The 20,235-nt window shown below is 49.6% G+C and overlaps 1 protein-coding gene across 1 annotated transcript in view; it reads right to left on the bottom strand.

Moving 5' to 3' along the window:
- Window positions 1-4,076: 4,076 nt before the first annotated feature.
- ZC3H12D (zinc finger CCCH-type containing 12D) overlaps window positions 4,077-20,235 on the bottom strand; it is a 38,411-nt gene continuing 22,252 nt past the window's right edge. The window contains exons 3-6 of the mRNA XM_003732757.6: window positions 16,923-17,062; window positions 10,555-10,789; window positions 6,906-7,012; window positions 4,077-5,893 (exon numbers count right to left, since the gene is read on the bottom strand). Of these exons, the coding sequence (XP_003732805.5) occupies window positions 5,001-5,893; window positions 6,906-7,012; window positions 10,555-10,789; window positions 16,923-17,062 (1,375 nt within the window). The 3' untranslated portion in view covers window positions 4,077-5,000. The remainder of the gene's footprint in view (window positions 5,894-6,905; window positions 7,013-10,554; window positions 10,790-16,922; window positions 17,063-20,235) is intronic.

Consider the following 20,235-nt stretch of genomic DNA (forward strand, 5'->3'; position numbering starts at 1 on the left):
GATGATAGCTCTGGCTCTGTGGCAGTGGCCCTTCCACTTTCCTCCCACAGGAGACCATGCTGTCTATGGATGGGCAAAAACAAGGGTTTCCTAACCTAGCTGCCCCTTTCTCAAATAGGACCAGGGTAGAGGGTGGAGGAGGGCGGGGGCCATCCTGAACCTTGTCGCAGTGCCCAGGTTTGCACATTGCTGTGGCCATGCATGTTGTCTGCTTAAACAGTGTCCCCGCTTCTTTGAGGGCACTGCTCCTCTCCCTTCCCCAAGCTCCCACCAGCCATGTGGGTTTGGCCATGAGGTGACAAGCCCAGATATGTCCTCATCCTAGCCAGAGGTGGGCCCGAAATCCGGGCTGAACCAATTGTAGTACTTCCTTGTCCCATGGTGATTGGTCCAGGATGGGCACGTGACCCAAGGCATGCCAATCAGAATCCTTCCCTGGGATCTTTCTGAAACCTTCTCTTGAGTCCTTTAGTTGGAAGAATGTGTGCTTCAGCCGACCAGGAGAATGGCTCTCATTGTGCAGGAAAAACCTTGGAAGGAGAGAATAAACAGAAGGAAACAGGTACAGGATTTAACAGACAAGAGTCCTGATGGTTTTGAGGCTCTAATTCCAGTCAGCTCCACAGCTGCCTTCCACCGCTGGCCTCCTGCCATTTGGTTTTGTGACCCACACTTGTAGCCAAGAGCCTTGGCTAATACAAACTAGAATAACTCTAGAGCTACCCCGACTGACAGAGCTCCCTCATTTGGAAGTGGACGATTCAGAGCGTGATTTGCCTGAGTCCCTTGATTTCTCCCCTCTATCCCCTTCCAGGAAAAGCCAAGGGAGACCCACTTAGTCCTCAGGTAGCTGCAGCAGGCAGACCCTCAGGTAGCAGTTGGGGACCAACACCTGCTCCGATGCCATGGCCTTTTCTAGCTATGAAGTACATGCGTCTTGGCCTCTGACTTCCTTCAGTTTTGTTCTGAGTATACTCAGCACTGAGAATGTTCTCTTGCTTGTCTTTTAGGTAACTCCAGGCAGGCTAGATTCCTAGGCATGTGACCTGTGCATTTGCACAGGGCCCTACACTTAGAAGGAACCCGTGTTTGGTTTCATACTCTGCTGGCATCGTGAAATTGTTACACATTTTGAACAGGGAGCCTTGCGTTTTGATTTTGCACAGAGTCCCACAGATTATGTCGCTGGTCCTGGCTCTGTACAATCCCTCCTGGTAGGCTCTGTGATTCCAAGGAATTGCTCCAGTTCCCAGAACCCCTCTCTTAATTGCCCCAATCTTGTGTCTTCTTTACCTTAATGCCTCCCTCCCCCCACCCCTGACTTCTATGGCCTTCTCTCCACCCCACCCCATAGGTGGACATTTTCCCCAGAAGCCAGAGCCTCTCTGGCCTCATCTCATGCCAGCTGCAGTTGGGGCACAGCTCCTCAGCTGAGCCCAATGTCAAACCAAAGCTGGATCCAAAGCTGGACCCATTTTATCTGGAAGAATGCCAACTAGAGTGGCTTGTCTTGCTTCTACCCTTCAACCCCTGACATTCTGCAGTTCTGCCCCAATCCCCCTTCCGGAGGCCTCTGGAAAGCTGCCCCAGGGCAAACCCAGGACAGCACAAGCCTCAGGTTTGATCAGTCGAGGAGAGCTCTGCAGCAGGTTTAAACTAGAAGAGCGGCTTCTATAAGAAGGCTTCATAGTTGTAATGAGGATTTTTGAAGTCTAGGAAATGGACAAGCAGCCTGAGTCCTTGGGAACAGCCTGCTGCAAATCCAGCAAAGGGAGGGCCTCGCTGTGGCCTCACTGCTTCCCCTGGAAAAGGTGGATTTGAGCCCCTCACATCCCCCCAGGTGGAACAGCACGGACCCACAACTGCTGAGACCAGTCACAGCCTCAGTCTTCTTCACACCCACTTTGTCTTTTTTTTTTTTTTTTTTTTTTTGAGACAGAGTCTCACTCTGTTGCCCAGGCTGGAGTGCAGTGGTGTAAGCTCAGCTCACTACAACCTCTACCTCCCAGGTTCAAGCAATTCTCCTCCCTCAACCTCCCAAGGAGCTGGGATTACAGGTGTGTGCCACCACACCCAGCTAATTTTTGTGTTTTTAGTAGGGACAGGGTCTTACCATGTTGACCAAGCTGGTCTCAAACTCCTGACCTCATGAACCAGCCAAAATGCTGGGATTGCAGACGTGAGCCACCGCGCCCAGCCTACACCCACAATTTTTAACAGGACAGACGAATCTAGAGGGAAAGCCAGTAGGAGAAACTAATAGACAATTTGACAATAAATAATCCAGCTGTGGTAAAACTGATTTATTTTTGAAGCACAGTAACAGCTATGCAACTAGGAACATTTTATTTACCTGTCCCATCTATGTTTTTGTGTCACAAAGACATATACTAAGACTTTGGAAAAATTCCAAAGGGGATTACACTTGAAACGTGCTGCGTTTTCACTTTTTTGTGTGTACTTGTCTTATTCACAGTGAACCAAATAAAATAGCTTTACAGCTTACTGAAACTCAGACTTATTCTCAAAGGAAGCAGTTTAAACATTTTCAACTGAAAATCAGCAACACAGTGATTCTACATCAGGAGACTGAGCCGGGAGACAAAAAACAGCTCTAATAGAAAGCGTGTCAAAAAGTTAAAAATAAAAATAAAGGCCCCATGCAGTGGCTCATGCCTGTAATCCCAACACTTTGGGTCTCTACAAAAAAATAGAAAAAATCAGCAGGATGTGGTGGTGCACCTGTAGACCCAGCTACTCAGAAGGCTGAGGCTTGAGGATTGCTTGAGCCCGGGGAAGTCGAAGCTGCAGTGAGCCCTGATCGCACTACTGCACTTCAGCCGGGGTGACAGAGCGGAACCCTGTCTCAAAAAAATAAAATTGAAATTTGAAAAAAAAGCCCACACATATCATGAGGAAAATCCAACTTATTTACAAAGAGTGGACCATCTTCAGGACTGAGATTCCAATATGATGTGGTAAAATTGTGGGTGCACCATCCTCTTTGGAAAAAAGGGGGTGAGAAACAGATCTGGCTCAAGCCATGCTAAGAATCTGGTTTAAAAAGATCAAAGGAGTCTCACAGAGAAACCTGACATCACTGTACTCCCCAGGGGTGTCATTTAGCGTGAATGAAAGGGCTAGGAACGCACTTTCCCTGCGGTGCCCCCCGGGCCTGCCAACATTTCATGAAATCTGGTAATAAACTGGCAAGAGTTCTCTCTGCACCAACAGGCTGCAGGGAGCTTGTGGGGCTGGGGGCTGATCTTCCCCTGGGTAGTGCCTTATGCTTGCCCCGAAACTGTCAAGCTACCAAGCTCTCTAGTGAACAAATTAGCCATAGTCTGGCTGGCATAGGGCTGGCATGGGGCTGGCATGGCCAGAATGGGTGGATACTGCCAGGAGCGGCCAGAGCCCCTGAGGATTCGGGGATTGACACTCTGGCAGCACCATCTCACTTCTTAGCCATTGCAAATGGGTAGGCCCCTTCTCTTCAAACTCAGAACAGGAGCTGACTGGAAGAAATGGCACCAGGAAGATGGCAGTAAACTCTATGACTGGGCTCATGTCAGCTTTCTGCTGACCTGTAGATTTCAGAACAAAAGTCCAGACTCACCCAACCCCAGTTTAGCTGTGAAGTGTGGCTCTCATGCTTACAGTCCCAGTTACTCAGGAGGCTGAGGCAGGAGGATTGCTTGAGTCCAGGAGTTTGAGGCTGCAGTGAGCTATGATCATACAACGGTACTCAAGAGTGAGACTCTTTTTTTTGGCTGTCTCACTCTGTTGCCCTGGCTGGAGTGCAGCAGGATAATCTCAACTCACTGCAAGAGATTCTGGGTTCAAGAGATTCTCCCACATCAGCCTCCTGAGTAGCTGGGACTACAGGCACATGCCACCATGCCTGGCTAATTTTCTATATTTTTAGTAGAGACAGGGTTTCACCATGTTGGCCAGGCTGGTCTTGAACTCCTGACCTCAAGTGATTTGCCTGCCTCGGCCTCCCAAAGTGCTGGGATTACAGACGTGAGCCACCGCACGAGGCTGAGGCTCTGTTTCTTTTGAAAAGAAGGAGGAGCAGGAGGAGGAAGTGGCGGCAGTGGATACTCAGTACAGTTGAAGGCTTGTTCTAGAAACTGCCATGATGAATGTCTAAAAAAAAAAAAAAAGGAAATACTTAATCCTGAGCCAAAAGATGTGGCTAAGTGATGTGTGTGCGTGTGTACATATGTGAGACTGCATACTTGTGTGTGCATGTATTTGTGTGGTGTGGTGTACGTGTGTGTGTGAAGGGGAGTGAAGGCCCCAGAAGGTGGCCTTGGGACAAAGCAATCCTACCACTCATCCCCAGCAAGATACAGCCATGCAATTCGGAGCACAGCAGAGCCCACACCTGAAGTCTGGGCTCCCCTTGCCGGTGGAGTTAGCAATAGCTAACAAGAAAACTTCCAGATGGCAAACCTCCGGTGGCCACCTGACTGCTGTTTCCAACATTATCTGATGTAATGAAATTCAAGACCATTCACCAGTCTTTGTCAAACTTCTGACCACGACCCACACTAAGGTTAGTTACATGACTGCCAAGGGGATAGGAACACAGGCTAGGTAACAAGAGTTCAGACTCGGCCTGATTGTGCAGGGTATGCTCTGACCTGTCCCAGTCTGCTGTATTTGTGGGGGTGACCCACTAAATTGATTTTGTGACCCACTTGTGGATTCCACTGCAGCTTGGAGCTGCAGTCTCCGTGCACGTGGAAAATCACTCCCTCTGCGGAAGTAGGGGGACCTCCCTGAAGCAGGCCCCAGCCTCAGTGAGGATCACCAAATGCCACCAGGCCCCCACCCAACCCCGCTAAGGAGAAGGAAGCAGGCGTCCCTGACCATCTTTAAAGAAACGGGGGCGCCACGGTGGGCCCACTCAGGTCAAGGCTGGCAACCACTGGTCCACCCGTCCAAGATGCAAGGTGAGGCCGGGTCATTCCCTGCAAGAGCGAGGTGGTCCTTTAGGGCTTGCCCAGGGATGCCCGCGTGCTTTGGGATCTCTGCACGAGGAGGATGAGCCTGGCGAAGTCGGAGAGCGTGGGGAACGCGGCCATCACGCGGTCCACGTGGTCGCGCGGAAAGACGCTGTAGAGCGCGAGGCGAGCCTGGGTGCGCGCATCCCCCTCGCCGTCCTTGGCAGAGTACCCTGAGAGTCCCCCAGTGGCGCCATCGCCCCAGGCCGGCTCCGCCCAAGCCAAGCACCCCGGGAAGCGGTCGGAGCTGGGCGGACGGGCCCATGGGTCGTCGGGCGGCCTGCGCCAGGGCAGCAGATCCCCCTGCAGATCCCTGGGGCGGTGTTCGCCCCGCGGCTGGAGCTGCAGGCCGGGCGGGGGCGGGAGGTCGCCCAGGGAGAACGGGTTCTGCGGGCTAGGGAGGCTGGGCGGGCCTGGCCCCGGCGCCCCAAGGCTGGGCAGCTCGGAGGTGGCAGCGCCGCCCGCCCGCGAAGACGGCGAGACCCGGGGCACCAGGCCACCCGCGGACATCCAGTCGGGCCCGCCCAGTCGGGGCGCGAGGCTGCAGGCAGGGCCCGGGGGAGGCGGCCCCAGGGTCCCCGGGTCAGGCGGCCCCAGGGTCCCCGGGTCGTCGCTGAAGGCCAGGCGAGAGAAGCTCCCCCGCAGGGCAGCGAGGTCCAGGGACCCCCGCGCTGGCGGGAGGCTGTGAGCAATCGGCTCCCGGGGGACCGCCCGGGCTCCTGCAGGGCCGCCCGGGGCGCTCGGAGGCCGCGGCTCCTCGGCGCCAGCGTCAGGCCGGGCCCCAGTCTTGGCGCGGAGCTCGTCGGCCACTGCCAGCTGCGCATGGTGCGGCCTCTCCGGGTGGTAGAACTTGCACTTGATGCCGTAGGTGCATTTCTTGCCTGAAAGGGGCAGGGACAGAGAGGGCGCGGCGTGAGGCCGGGGGCGCAGAAGGGCGGCACTGCCTGGTGCATCTAGAGAGTGCAGGCCCGCGGCCTCTCGGTGGAGATTCCTCCAGGCAGGCCCCCAGGCCGCCCGGGACTCCGGGCTGCTGGGCACACTAATCCCAGGGTCCGCAGAGGAGTGCCGATCCCAGGTCCCTTTGACCAGGGACTAAGACCAAATCTCTGGATTCAGACTTTAAGCCTCCACTTCCCCAGGGACCCCGTGGATAGGGCCAGGCTTAGGGAGAGGGCGGTAGGGCGTGGGTGCTCAGGGCATAGGACTGCGCATGCAGTGCCACCTCAGTCCCCAGCGTTCTCCATGTTCCCTGTGCTAACCCTTGCCCTCTCCCTGCACGCTGTTCTAACAGAGTCCTGAACAAATTATCAAGCGTTACCATCCAAACCCAGGGCTTCTGAGAGTGAAAGTGGGCAGGAGGAGCCAGCCTGAATGTATGTACGGTCACCTAATTATAAAAAGAAATGACTGAATGTCAACCAAGTCTTACTGAACTTGAAGACATCAGATAACTTGGTGAAGCACGTCACTGAAAGAGCTGGCTAGAAGACTGGCGTCCTCAGGACGCTGGGATAAATGCTTAACTCTCCATGGACAGCAGTGACCACAGTCCATAGGTGGAAGGGTGGGGAGCCGGGCAGAGTGAGGACAGAAGCTGCCAGGGGCCAGGTAAAGGGACTGAGACCTGGAGCTGGGTGTGAGTCCAGACTCCCCGTTTCTCAGACACAACTTTGCTATGTGTGAGACCCCTGTATCTGACCCTGGCAAGAGACCCTCGCCCCCGTGCCATCACCGGCCGGGATGTCAGTTCTACAATAACCCTGTCGGGAAAGTTAACTCTCCAGGGTGGCACAGCTGGAGGGCAGAATTCAGGCAAGTGCTTTTGTCTGTGCTTCTGTACTGCTCCCACACAGGGCCCTGAACAGGGCTGGCGAAGCACTGGGCATTACTCACCATAGGGACAATGCTGCCAGGATGGCTCTGGGGGCTTCGGCTTCCTGCTCAGGAAGTTGCTCAGGGTGGGTCCGTGGCGGCCCAGGGGGTCATCAGGAGGCATGAACCTGGAAAATAAGCACAGAGGCAACTGCAAGACCACCTGGGATTTGGTGCCAGCACCTGTACAAAGGGAGCAGGCCCAAGCTCCCTGAGAGCACCAGGAAGCATTCGGCCCGGGCCCACCATCACCCAACGGATGTCACAGCATCTTCAAGCAAAATCTCCCCTTCACACTGAACCCCATGCAGAGCACACAGCACAGCTCTGGGCCTCTTCGGGTGTTTCTCCTGCTGTGATTCAAGCCAGCAGTGTCAGAATCACCTAGCAACTTAAAAATGCAGTCAGCTGAGTGCAGTGGTTCATTCACATGGGTAGTCCCAACACTTTGGGAAGGACCCCTTGAGCTCAGGAGTTCAAGACCAGCCTGGGCAACATAGTGAAACCTTGTCTCTATAAAAAGTTTTTAAAAAGAGGCAGGGCACAGTGGCTCACGCCTGTAATCCCAGCACTTAGGGAGGCCGAGGCAGGCAGATCACCTGAGGTCAGGAGTTCAAAACCAGCCTGGCCAACATGGTGAAACTCCGTCTCTACTAAAAATACAAAAAATTAGTGGGCGTGGTGATGGGCGCCTGTAATCTCAGCTACTCCGGAGGCTGAAGCCGGAGAATCGTTTGAACCCAGGAGGTGGAGGTTGCAGTGAGCCACTATCGTGCCATTGAGCTCCAGCCTGGGCAACAAGAATGAATCTCTGTCTAAAAACATAATAATAAAAGATAATCAGCCAGGTGTCATAGTGAATGTCTTTAGATCCAGCTACTCGGGAGGCTGAGGTGGGAGGATGGCTGAGCCTGGGAGATGGAGGCTGCAGTGAGTCATGGCTCATGCCACTGCACTCCAGCCTAGGTGACAGAGTGAGATCCTGGCAAAAAAGTAAATACATAAATAAATTAATTTAATTAAATTAAAAACACAGCCTCAGAGCTTCACCCAAGACCTGCTTCATCGGAATCAAGTTGTTCAGGAATCTGCATTTGAAGAACTTCCCAGGTGATTTTTACCCAGGAAAATGGAAGCGTAATTGCTCTAAGGGCTCCTCTGGCTTCCCATTGTCCTCAGCAAAAGGTTAGAAACCTCTATGAGGTTAACAAGCAGTTCCAGAAAAGCTGGGCGTGGTGTCCTGTGCCTGTAGTCCCAGCTACTAGGGAGGAGAGAGGATCCCGGGAGGCCAGGAATCCACGCTGGACAACTCTATCTCTAAATAAACAAACAAAAAACCCAGTTCCAGAAGTTTCAGAGTTATATGGGCTCCTTGAGGCTTAGGTCTCATTTCTCCTGGGTTTCACCCGGTGCCAAACACAGCTCTGGGCTGTGAACCTCCAGGCGAAGAAGTTCAGTGGGAACAGGGAGTTTGGATCAGTGAGGAAGGTGCTGCCTGCACATACAGCCTCCTCACTGACTTAACCTCCTCCTCTGCAAACCCTGGGGGCACAGGGTCTGGTCTGCCCTTCACTCCTCCGTGGCATGGAGCCCTAATGAGGAAGGGAATGCACGCTCACGGGCTCAACAAGGAAAATCCAATTCCTCAGAAGGAAAACACCCCTCGCTGGGTAAGGTCCACTTTTTATATGAATGCTTTTGTTTCCAGAGACACTTCCAGGTCATACAAAGGTTCTGCAGAGAGGTTGGGATTATAAATCGGGGAGGAGATGCTTTTATGGGTGGCTGTCCTTCTAAAAGTCCAGAGTCATGCTGAAGGCTCACTCTGCAGGGAGCTGGATGATCCCCAGCCCTGTGTCACCTCTGCAGCTCAGCTCCCAGCTGCACAACTGGCTTCTCAGAGTTGGGCCTTGACCAAGAATCTGGGGAACCGCCCACTGTGGTTATTAAAAGTTCCCAAAGACTTCCTCTCCTGCTCTCTCAGGAGTAGGAGCTCTGCCAAGAGGGCCCTGTGGACGTGCCCAGGGCACAGGGGGGCGCCCCCGTTCACAAGTGGGCGGCAGGCCCTGCCTTCTGGCAGGCCCATAACGGAGGCCAGTGCATCAAAAGGACTTGGCCCTCGCCCCAGGCTGTCATCAGGACAGAGATGGCCATGCCCCTGAGAGCACAGTGAGGATTTCTGGAGCCCACAGTTACCAGACCAGCCAGTTGACTCCAGGCCACAGCTGGACAGTGAGAGCCACTGGCCTTTTGTAGCTGAAATGACAATGGGGGCTCCCACAAGGCGCTGCTGCCATGCCTCTGCCCCTCCACCTCCATGGCTGCACAAGCAGGTGGCTGTGGGGACCACAGTACCCCCTGGGGCACCAGGTCTCAAGAGCAGCTGCTACCACTCCTGGGGCACAAGTCTCTCTGGTCCTCACAGTGATCTCAGAGGTGCTATTACTATTCATCCCTTTTCCAAGTGAAGAACATTCAGCTCAGAGAGGTTGAGTGGTTCCCCCTTGATCTCAGATGGAAACCTCACCTGCCTGCTCCAAAGCCCCAGCTCCTTCTCAAACATCACACTGTGTCCCTGGATCAGAAGTCAGGAGCTGCTTGGCCGTGTGCAGGCAGCCTGAGCCCAGACCCCTCTCCCTATCCCCCTTCCCCGGGCCACAGCCATTCACTCAGGAGTTCCTCTACAACTAGTTGTTGCATGCCTGTGGGCCAGGCAGGATGGGGGCACCGCACATAAGACATACAGTTCCTGCCCCCAAGTTTGTCTCAAACTACGTTCTGAAAAGTCAGTCAGAGGGCCCAGAATGAGGGTCAGGCTAATGCTGCCTGGAACAGAAGTGGAAATGGGAGCAGCAGCTCCGCTGGCTGTGCTCTATCACGCACTGTTCTGGTCTCCAGACCCTCCCTCCTCGCCAGGGTTGGCCCTTGCCCCCTGCTGAGCGGTTTGTGCCTGTGGCCCTGGTGTCCTGCTCAGCCCCCAGCCATAGCCAGTTGGTCTGGGATGAACTGATGCAAGGGAACCTAACCAGCCAGGTTCTCTTGAACGTTTCAACCCAGAGGTATGGAGACAGTCAGGGCCAGGCAGGTGAAGGTCTTTACAGCCCAAAAGAAAAGATTCTGGGCAGGGCTCAGTGGCTCACACCTAAAATCTCAGCACTTTGGGAGGCTGAGGCAGGAGGATCGCTTGACCCCAGGTGTTCAAGGCTGCAGTGAGCCATGACTATGCCACCTCACTCCAACTGGGGCAACAGAGCAAGACCCTGTCTCAAAAAAAAACAAATTCCATTGCCCACTCCCATATGTAATTTAAAACTTTTTTCAAAAAAGACAAAAACCTGAAATAAGTGAAAAGCAAAACAGATTTTGTCCACAATGACTATTTCAGTATCCTGAAGCGTGCCATTCTGTTTTTTGAAGGTAGTGATGCCCTGAGCACATGCTCCTGTGCTCGGCCTCCACTTGGGCATCTCTGTGGTGAGTCAGGTGTGGCGCTGGGAACAGTTAAGGTCAGGGCAAAGCAGCTCCCCTACTGGGGAAGGCACCTGCAGAGAAAGCAGGCCTGGGGCAGCTCTGTCTGTGGGGTTGAGTGACCCCCAAGCCCTACTGCCTGGAAGCAGTGTCACCTCTGCCCCGTCCCCGCCCTCAGTGTCAGGATCCCTGCGGGCCATACCGGTCATTGACGAAGGAGAACATGAGCAGCCTCTGCTCGATGAACCATTTCCACTCGGGGTTCTCGCTCTGCAAGTCCCGGTAGTTGTCGTTGGAGACGATGACGCCGTCCTGCTCGTAGGCCACCTTCACGATGTAGCGGTCGTCGTAGCAGACCAGGCGCTTCCCGTGCACCTTGCGGGATGGCGTGTACACCAGCACTGCCTGCCGCTCCAGCTCCGCCAACACGTGCTGCTCTGCGAGCGGTCGGTGGGGAAAGGGTGAGGGCCTGAGGGCACCGCCCCTGAGAACCACCCCCAACACGAGGCCACCCACCTTCCCACCCATTTCCCCGCCGGTCAGATGAGGGCCAGGGAGATTTTGAGGGGAGGAAGAAAAAGACACCAGATTTTCCTGCCATAATGTTCACTTCTTTCACTCAGTTTGCCTGAAGCCCCAGATCAAGCGGGTGGATGGCTTCTGTCCTGCCTATGTCATGACATGAGTCCAGAAAGTGGCACTTTACAAGGGAGAGTCACTTAGAAGGAGGGTTTCAGCCACAGTCCTTGTCCTTTTGAGGGTTCCATGCCACAGTGCCCCTACCACAGCAAGCAAATAGGTCTCCTGGCAAAAGACATTTCTATATTAACTGGGAGATGCCTGCAGCATGATGGGGAGCCTGGAAGTCCTGCGTGGGCCCCTAGCTGGGAGCCAGGGGTCCATCTTCTCCCACCATACAGGAACCTGCCTGGGACACGCTGGGGATGGAGCACCCCATCACAGACAGATACAGGGACTCAAGAATATCATAGAAAACATCCAGGACTAGGAATCCAGCCTGGAGTCTTGGCCAGGCTCCAGTTCCTAGGCACTTCACCCCGGTTTAATGCCCGTCCAGTTTTATGCTCATAAAACAAAGATACCAATGCCTCCTCTTCCTGTCTCGCAGTGTTTATGAGTGGACTGAGCTCTAGTGAAAGTTCTTGCAAAAACTAGTCAAGAGGTAAACATGTACTACATGGTACAAACATTACAAGGCCTTTCTTATCAGAGGCTAAAATCTGCATTCCAGGAAGGTCAGCTGTTTGATCTTAATTTTGCCGTTAGAGACATGGAGAAAAAAAAAAATCTCTTTGACATGTAATAGTTACTCAGGTCCTTCAAATGTAAGTCCTTTCCCATATGATATAGATTGCTGATTTTTTTTTTTTTTTTTTTTTTTTTTTAATCAGAGTCTCGCTCTGTGGCCCAGGCTGGAGTGCAGTGGCACGGGCTCACTGCAACCTCTGCCTCCCGGGTTCAAGTAATTCTCCCACCTCAGCCTCCCCAGTAGCTGGGACTACAGGCTCACACCACCATACTCAGCTAATTTTTTGTATTTTTAGTAGAAACGGGGTTTCACCATGCTAGCCAGGATGGTCTCCATCTCCTGACCTTATGATCCACTGGCCTCAGCCTCCCAAAGTGCTGGGATTATAGGTGTGAGCCACCTCATCCTGCCAAGTTTGCTGATTTTTTTAAAGGTGCATGAGGCCAGGCAAGGTGGTTCACCCCTATAATCCCAGCACTTTGGGAGGCCAGTACAGGCAGATCACCAGAGGTCAGGAGTTCCAGACCAGCCTGACCAACACGGAGAAACCGTGTACTAAAAATACAAAATTAGCCATGCGTGGTGGGCATGCCTGTAATCCCAGCTACTCAGGAAGCTGAGGCACGAGAATCGCTTGAACCGAGGAGGTGGAGGTTGTGGTGAGCCAAGATGGCATCATTGCACTCCAGCCTGGGCAACAAAAGAGAAACTCCATCTCAAAAAAAAAAAAACAAAAAAGTGCATAATGCATCTATAGTACAAATAACAAAAATAAAGATGCCACACGTGCAGCACCTCCTTTGAGAAAGAGGAGGTGGCCCATGTTTGGAAGTCCCCTCTGCCCCCTCAGTCTGCAGTCATCTCCATTTCCCTTAAGCTCTTAGGATAACCCTAGTTTTAGAACTCTGTGTTTATAATGTCCTTGCCTTTATTATTTAAAATACAGACTATGAGAATCATTTTCTTTCTTGCCCCCTGCCCCGCCCCAAGACGGTGTCTTACTCTGCCACCCAGGCTGGAGTGCAGTGGCCTGATCTTGGCTGACTGCAACCTCTGCCTCAGCCTCCTGAGTAGCTGTGATTGCTGGCAAACACCACTACGCCAGCTAATTTTTTCGTATTTTTGGTACAGACAAGGTTTTACCATTTTGGCCAGGCTGGTCTCAAACTCCTGACCTTGTGATTCGTCCTCCTCAGCCTCCCAAAATGCTGGGATTACAGGCGTGAGCCATCGTGCCTGACCTCTTTTTTTTTTTTTTGAGACAAGATCTCACTGTGTCGCCCGGGCTGGAGTGCAGTAGCACAATCATGGCTCACTGCAGCTTCTACCTTCCAAGCTCAGGTGATCGTCTATCTTAGCCTCCCGTGTAGCTCGGACTACGGGCATGCACCACCAAGCTCAGCTAATTTTTGTATTTTTTGTAAAGCCGAGGTTTCTCCATGTTGCCCAAGCTGGTCTCAAACTTCTAGACTCAAGCATCCACCCATCTCAACCTCCCAAAGTGCTGGGATTACAGGCATGAGTCGCCATGCCCAGCTGAGGTTCATTTTCAGTATAGTTCCACTTTACACAAGTGGAGCGATACTGCACATATGCTTAAGCGGCTTGTCTTTTTCGCTCATCACTGTGTTTGTGAGGTTTGGTTATGTCATATGTTCATCACATTAGTCTTGCATGAAAGCCCCTGGCATAGAAAAGGCAAGGGCCTCTTCATGGTGTATCTCCAAGAGTGAATATGGCTGAGCTGTATGGAAGGCACTTTACAAGGTAATGCCAAATTGTTTTCCAAAGTGGTGATGCCAAGTTACATACCCAAAACAACGTATAAGACAACCTTGCCAACACTTGGCGTTTTCAGGCTTTTGAATTTTTCCCAGTCTAGTGGGTACAAAATGGCCTCCTACTGTGGTTTTATTTTGCATTTCTCTGGGTGCTAATGAGATTGAGCATCTTCTTATATGTTTGTATGTTTATGTGGCCATGTATGTTTTCTTTTCTGTAAATAGCTTATTCAGGCCTTAGTTCATCTTTCTGTTGATTCATTGTTTTTGTCTCATTGATTTGGAGAAGATCTCTCTAGATCTAGGCAGTATCCCTCATCAGTAATGTGTGATACATAACCCATCCCCACACCCTCACCCCAGTTTGAGGCTTGTCTTTTCACTTTTTTGTTTTTTGGTATCTGTTAATGATAAAAGCTTTTATTTAGTATAGTCAAAATTATTCATCTTTTCTTGTAAGTTTGCACTTGTGGCTTATTTAAAAATTCCTTCCTTACCCCAAAGTAATTTATCTACTTTTTCCCATATTATATTTAAGTATTACACTACTATTGAAATTCACCAATCTTGGGCCAGGCACAGTGGCTCCTGCCTGTAATCCCAGCACTTTGGGAGGCTGAGGCAGGTGGATCACCTTAGGTCAGGGGTTCAAAACCAGCCTGACCAACATGGTGAAACCCTGTCTCTACTAAAAATACAAAAATTAGCCAAGCATGGTGGCACATGCCTGTAATCCCAGCTACTCAGGAGTCTGAGGCAGGAAAATCACTTGAACCTGGGAGGCAGAGGTTGCAGTGAGCTGAGATCATGCCACTGCACTCCAGCCTGGTGACAGGTTGCAGTGAGCTGAGATCATGCCACTGCACTCCAGCCTGGTGACAGAGTGAGACTCCATCAAAAAAAAAAAAAAGAAATTCACCATTCTTCATATTCACACCATAAAGAATAATTTGGAGCAACCAGTTCATGACGGGAACTGCACACAAGTATTTATACTCCCTCCCTCTCATAGTCCCAGTGTAATGAAAGGTGAGGCGGGGGGCAGAATCTATAATCACATTAAAAGTAGGTTTGGGGACATCAGCAAACGCAGGATTTTGACATATTTTAGGAAGACAGAAAGCAGAGAGGATCATATTGATTCCACAGCGTGGAGGGAAGCACAGCCCAGAATATGCACAGAAGGCTGGAGTGGAGGTGGGAGCCATTTCCCTGCAGCCTTGGAGCACTCCAGGCGGTGGAGATGGAGTGGAAGTCAGGCAAGTCGGGATGACTAACCAACAGGTGAGCTACTCCCGGGCAGCAGCTCCGGATTATAGCCATAGGGGTGGGAAATGAGTAGCATGAACCGCCACTCATTTCCCATCCCTATCACTATAAAGAAAGTGAAGACACAACCTGGAAGGAGGAAACCTCCCCTGGGGCTGTTGTCCTCCTAGAATGAAACCATTCTGCCATTGGAATAAGTGGTGGGCAGAGGTGCCAGGCCGCCTGCCTGCTCCATGCCGGGTATGCCAAAGTGAAAACTGCCAGTCAACACAAATGGCCTGCACTGCCACTCAGGGAGAAGTTCTCACGCTAGGAGAGGAAACCCACGGCCATTGCACAGATATACAGTCATGCACTGCATAACTATGTTTCAGACCACATGCATGACAGTGGTCCCAGAAGACTGTAAATCCCTCTCATCGTAGCTGTCCTGACCGTGTAGTGTGACACATGACTCACGTGTCTGAGGCAATACTGGTGGAAACACCCTACTGTGCTGCCAGTTGTGTCAAAGTCTAGCACATACAATTATGTCGAGTACAAAACACTTGATCGTAATAATAAAGAGCTTTGCATCTGATCTCTTCTCACAGGTGAGCATCCCTAATCCGAAAATCCGACCAACATGATGTTCAAAGGAGATGCTCGTGGGAGCATTTCAGATTTGGGATTTTTGGATTAGGAATGCTCAGCAGTAAGCATAATAAAAATATTCAGAAATTCAAAACACTTCTGGTCCCAAGTATTTCAGATAAGGGATGCTCAACCTGTATACGAAGCCAAACAACAAACAAGACGTTGTTTGTTTAAACCGCAGTGCTCTGACCATGTGTGGTGGCTCATGCCTATAATCCTAGCACTTTGGAAGGCCGAGGCAGAGGAATTGCTTAGGCCCAGAAGTTAAAGACCAGCCTGGGCAACATGGCGAAACCCCATCTCTACAAATAATACAAAAACTAGCCAGGGCCAAGTGCAGTGGCTCACGCCTGCAACCCCAGCACTTTGGGAGGCTGAGGTGGGTGGATCACCTGAGGTCAGGAGTTCACGACCAGCTTGTCCAACATAGTAAAACCCCATCTCTACTAAAAATACAAAAATTATCTGGGCATGGTGGCACACTCCTGTAGTCCCAGCTACTCAGGAGGCTGAAGCAGGAAAATTGCTTGAACCTGGGAGGCAGAGGTTGCAGTGAGTCGAGATTTCGCCATTGCACTCCAGCCTGGGCAACAAGAGTGAAACTCTGTGTCAAAAAAAAAAAAAAAAAAAAAAAAAAAACACTAGCCAAGTATGGTGGTGTGCACCTATAGTCCCAGCTACTGAGAAGGCTGAGGTAAGAGGATCTCCTGAGCCAGGGGAAAGCAAGGCTGCAATGAGCCATAATAATACCACTGTACTCCAGCCTGGACTACTGAGTGAGACTCAAAAATAAATAAATAAACAAATAAAACTGCAGTGTTCTAATATTTGTAGCTTAAAATATTCCTAACTGATTTAAGAATTTAAAATGAAAAAGCTGGGCACAGTGGCTCACGCCTGTAATCCCATCACTTTGGGAGGCTGAGGAGGGCGGATCACGAGGTCAAGAGATGGAGACAATCTTGGCCAACATGGTGAAACTCCATCTCTACCAAAAATACAAAAATTATCTGGGTGTGGTGGCACATGCCTGTAGTTCCAGCTACTGGAGAGGCTGAGGCAGGAGAATCGCTTGAACCCAGGAGGCGGAGGTTGCAGTGAGCCGAGATCCCATCACTGTACTCCAGCCTGGATGACAGAGCAAGACTCCGTCTGAAAAAATAACAATAATAATTTCCTAGGTCTCAGTTTTCTTCTTCTTTTTAAGTAAAGAGATTAGATGAGGTATTCAGTAAATAAATATTACCTGACCAAATAAATGCTTCTTTCAAATCCTGTAAACTATTAGGAGTGGAATATAGATCCAATCTGTCTTCAAGTGTTAAAAGTTGTCAGGCACAATTATTTTGAGAACTTAATTATTCACACTAAAAGAGTAATTTATTCATTCATCTACTCAACAATTGCTTATCAAACACCTAATTTTGAACTCCCTGTTGAATACCAGGTGTTACACTAGGTGCTGGGTGCTAGGGCAATGGCATTGAACATTCATAAGCAGAGCTTCATGGAGTTTATAGCACAGCGAGGAAGACAAACATCATTGAGTAGAGGTTTGACTGTGGATGTTAGGAGTGCCTAGGGCCTCCCAAGCACACATCCGCTCCAGCATACCTCTAATAGGGGTGTCAGCTCTTGGTGGGTCCTTCCTCCAGGAAGGAACAAAAACTTTGATGTAGGTGTGTCCTCTGTCCCTGAACCAGTCCACAGCCAGCTTGATTCCCCGGCAAGAGAAGGTTTCTTTATTTCCATGGCTACAATGGGAAAACAAAGAAATCTGTAAACACTGCAAGTGTTCCTAAGAGTCATTCCCCTGTGAATTTCCTGGATCATAGTCTCATAATCAAGAGGGGACCAAGAAAATCTACATTTTTGGCCAGGCATGGTGGCTCACTTTGAGAGGCTGAGGCAGGTGGATCACTTGAGGTCAGGAGTTTGAAACCAGCCTGGCCAAGATGGCAAAACCCCATCTCTATGAAAAATACAAAAATTAGCCAAGTGTGGTGGTATGCACCTGTAATCCCAGCTACTCTGGAGGCTGGGGAAGGCGAATCACTTGAACCTGGGAGGTGGAAGATGCAGAGAGCCGAGATTCCACCACAGCACTCCAGCCTGGGCAACAGAGGGAGACTCTGTCTCAAAACACAAACACACACAAACACACACACACACATACACGTACATGAAAATCTACATTTTAAAGATAGTTCATTGGGTCATTCACAAACAATATGCATCAAAAAGAACCAACCACATAGCTTGTGATAGGTATGTAGAGTCTTGGGCTCTGTGATGGCTAATATTGAGTTGGATTGAAGGATGCAAAGTATCATTCCTGGGTCTGTGAGGGTGTTGCCAAAGGAGATTAACATCTGAATCAGTGAACTGGGAGAGGCCAACCCACCCTCATTCTGGGTGGGCACCATCTAATCAGCTGCCAGCATGGCTAGAATAAAGCAGGCAGAAGAAGTAGAATGAGCAGACTTGCTGAATCTCTTGGCCTCCATCTTTCTCCCATCCTGGATGCTTCCTGCCCTCGAACATCAGACTCCAAGCTCTTCAGCTTTTGGACTCTTGGACTTACACCAGTGGTTTGCCAGGGGCTCCTGGGCCTTCGGCGACAGACTGAAGGCTGCACTGTCGGCTTCCCTACTTTTGGGTTTTGGGACTTGGACGGGCTTCCTTGCCCCTCAGCTTGCAGATGAACTATTATGGGACCTTGTGATCGTGTGAGTCAATACTCCTTAATAAACTCCCTTCAGGATGGAGGAAGATTTACCAAGCAAATGGAGAGCAAAAAAAAGCAGGAGTTGCAATTCTCGTCTCAGATAAAATAGACTTTAAAGAAACAAAGATCAGAAGAGACAAAGAAGGACATTACATAATGGTAAAAGGATAGATACAACAAGAAGAGCTAACGATCCTAAATATATATGGACCCAATACAGGAGCACCCAGATATATGAGGCAAGTTCTTAATGACTTACAAGGAGACTTAGACTCCCACACAATAATAGTGGGAGACTTTAACACTCCACTGTCAATATTAGACAGATCAACCAGACAGAAAATTAACAAGGATATCCAGGACTTGAACTCAGACCTGGAACAAGCAAACCTGATAGACATTTACAGAACTCTCCACCCCAAAGCCACAGAATATACATTCTTCTCAGCACCACATCACACCTACTCTAAAATTGACCACGTAATTGGAAGTAAATCACTCCTCAGCAAATGCAAAACAACTGAAATCATAACAAACAGTCTCTCAGACCATAGTGCAATCAAGTTAGAACTCAGAATTCAGAAACTAACTTAGAACCGCACAGCTTCATGGAAACTGAACACCTGGCTCTTGAATGTTGACTGGATAAACAATGAAATGAAGGCAGAAATAAAGAAGTTTTTCGAAACCAACGAGAATGAAGACACAACATACCAGAATCTCTGGGACACATTTAAAGCAGTCTCTAGGGAAAATATATAGCAATAAGTGCCCACATGAGAAGAGTGGAGAGATCCAAAATTGACACCCTATCATCAAAATTAAAAGAGCTGGAGGAGCAAGATCAAAAAAACTCAAAACCTAGCAGAAGACAAGAAATAACTAAGATCAGAGCAGAACTGAAGGAGATAGAGACACGAAAAACCCTTCAATAAATCAATAAATCCAAGAGCTGGTTTTTTGAAAATAGACAGAACACTAGCCAGACTGATAAAAAAGAAAAGAGAGAACTACCAAATAGATGCAATTAAAAATGATAAAGGGGAAATCACCACAGATTCCACAGAAATTTAAACCATCATCAGAGAATATTACAAACAACTCTATGCACATAAACTACTAAACCAGGAAGAAATGGATAAATTCCTGGACACTTGTGTCCTCCCAAGCCTAAACCAGGAGGAAGTCGAAACTATGAATAGACCAATAACAAGGTCTAAAGTTGAGGCAGCAATGAAGAGCCTACCACACACAAAAAAAGCCCAGGTCCAGATGGGTTCACAGCTGAATTCTACCAGACACACAAAGAGGAGCTGGTACCACTCCTTCTGAAACTATTCCAAATAATCCAAAAAGAGGGAATCCTTCCCAAATCATTTTATGAGACCAACATCATCCTGATACCAAAACCCGGCAGAGACTCAACAAGAAAAGAAAACTTCAGGCCAATATCCATGATGAACATAGATGCAAAAATCTTCAATAAAATACTGGCAAGCTGATTGCAACAAAAAGCTTATCCATCATGATCAAGTAGGATTCATCCCGGGGATGCAAGGCTGGTTCAACATACGAAAGTCTATAAATGTAATTCACCACATAAACAGAACCAAAAACAAAAACCACATGATTATCTCAATTGACGCAGAGAAGGTCTTTGACAAAATTCAACAGCCCTTTATGCTAAAAACCCTCAATAAACTCAGTATTGATGGAACGTATCTCAAAATAGTAAAAGCTATTTATGACAAACCAATGCCAATATCATACTGAATGGGCAAAAACTAGATGCATTCCCTTTGAAATCTGGCACTGGACAAGGATGCCCTCTCTCACCACTCCTATTCAGTATAGTACTGGAAGTTCTAGCCAGAGGAATCAGGCAAGAAAAATAAAGCGTATGCAAATAGGAAAGGAGGAAGCCAAATTGTCTCTATTTGCAGACGACATGATAGTATATCTAGAAGACCCCATCGTCTTAGCCCAAAAACTCCTGAAACTGATAAGCAACTTCCGCAAAGTCTCAGAATATAAAATCAATGTTCAAAAATCACAAGCATTCCTCTACACCAATAACAGACTTAAAGAGAGCCAAATCAAGAACGAACTGCCATTCACAATTGCTACAAAGAGAATAAAATACCTAGGAATACAACTCACAAGGAACATAAGGGACCTCTTCAAGGAGAACTACAAACC

This window comes from Callithrix jacchus, chromosome 4 (assembly GCF_049354715.1).
Source record: "Callithrix jacchus isolate 240 chromosome 4, calJac240_pri, whole genome shotgun sequence".
NCBI lineage: Eukaryota > Metazoa > Chordata > Mammalia > Primates > Cebidae > Callithrix > Callithrix jacchus.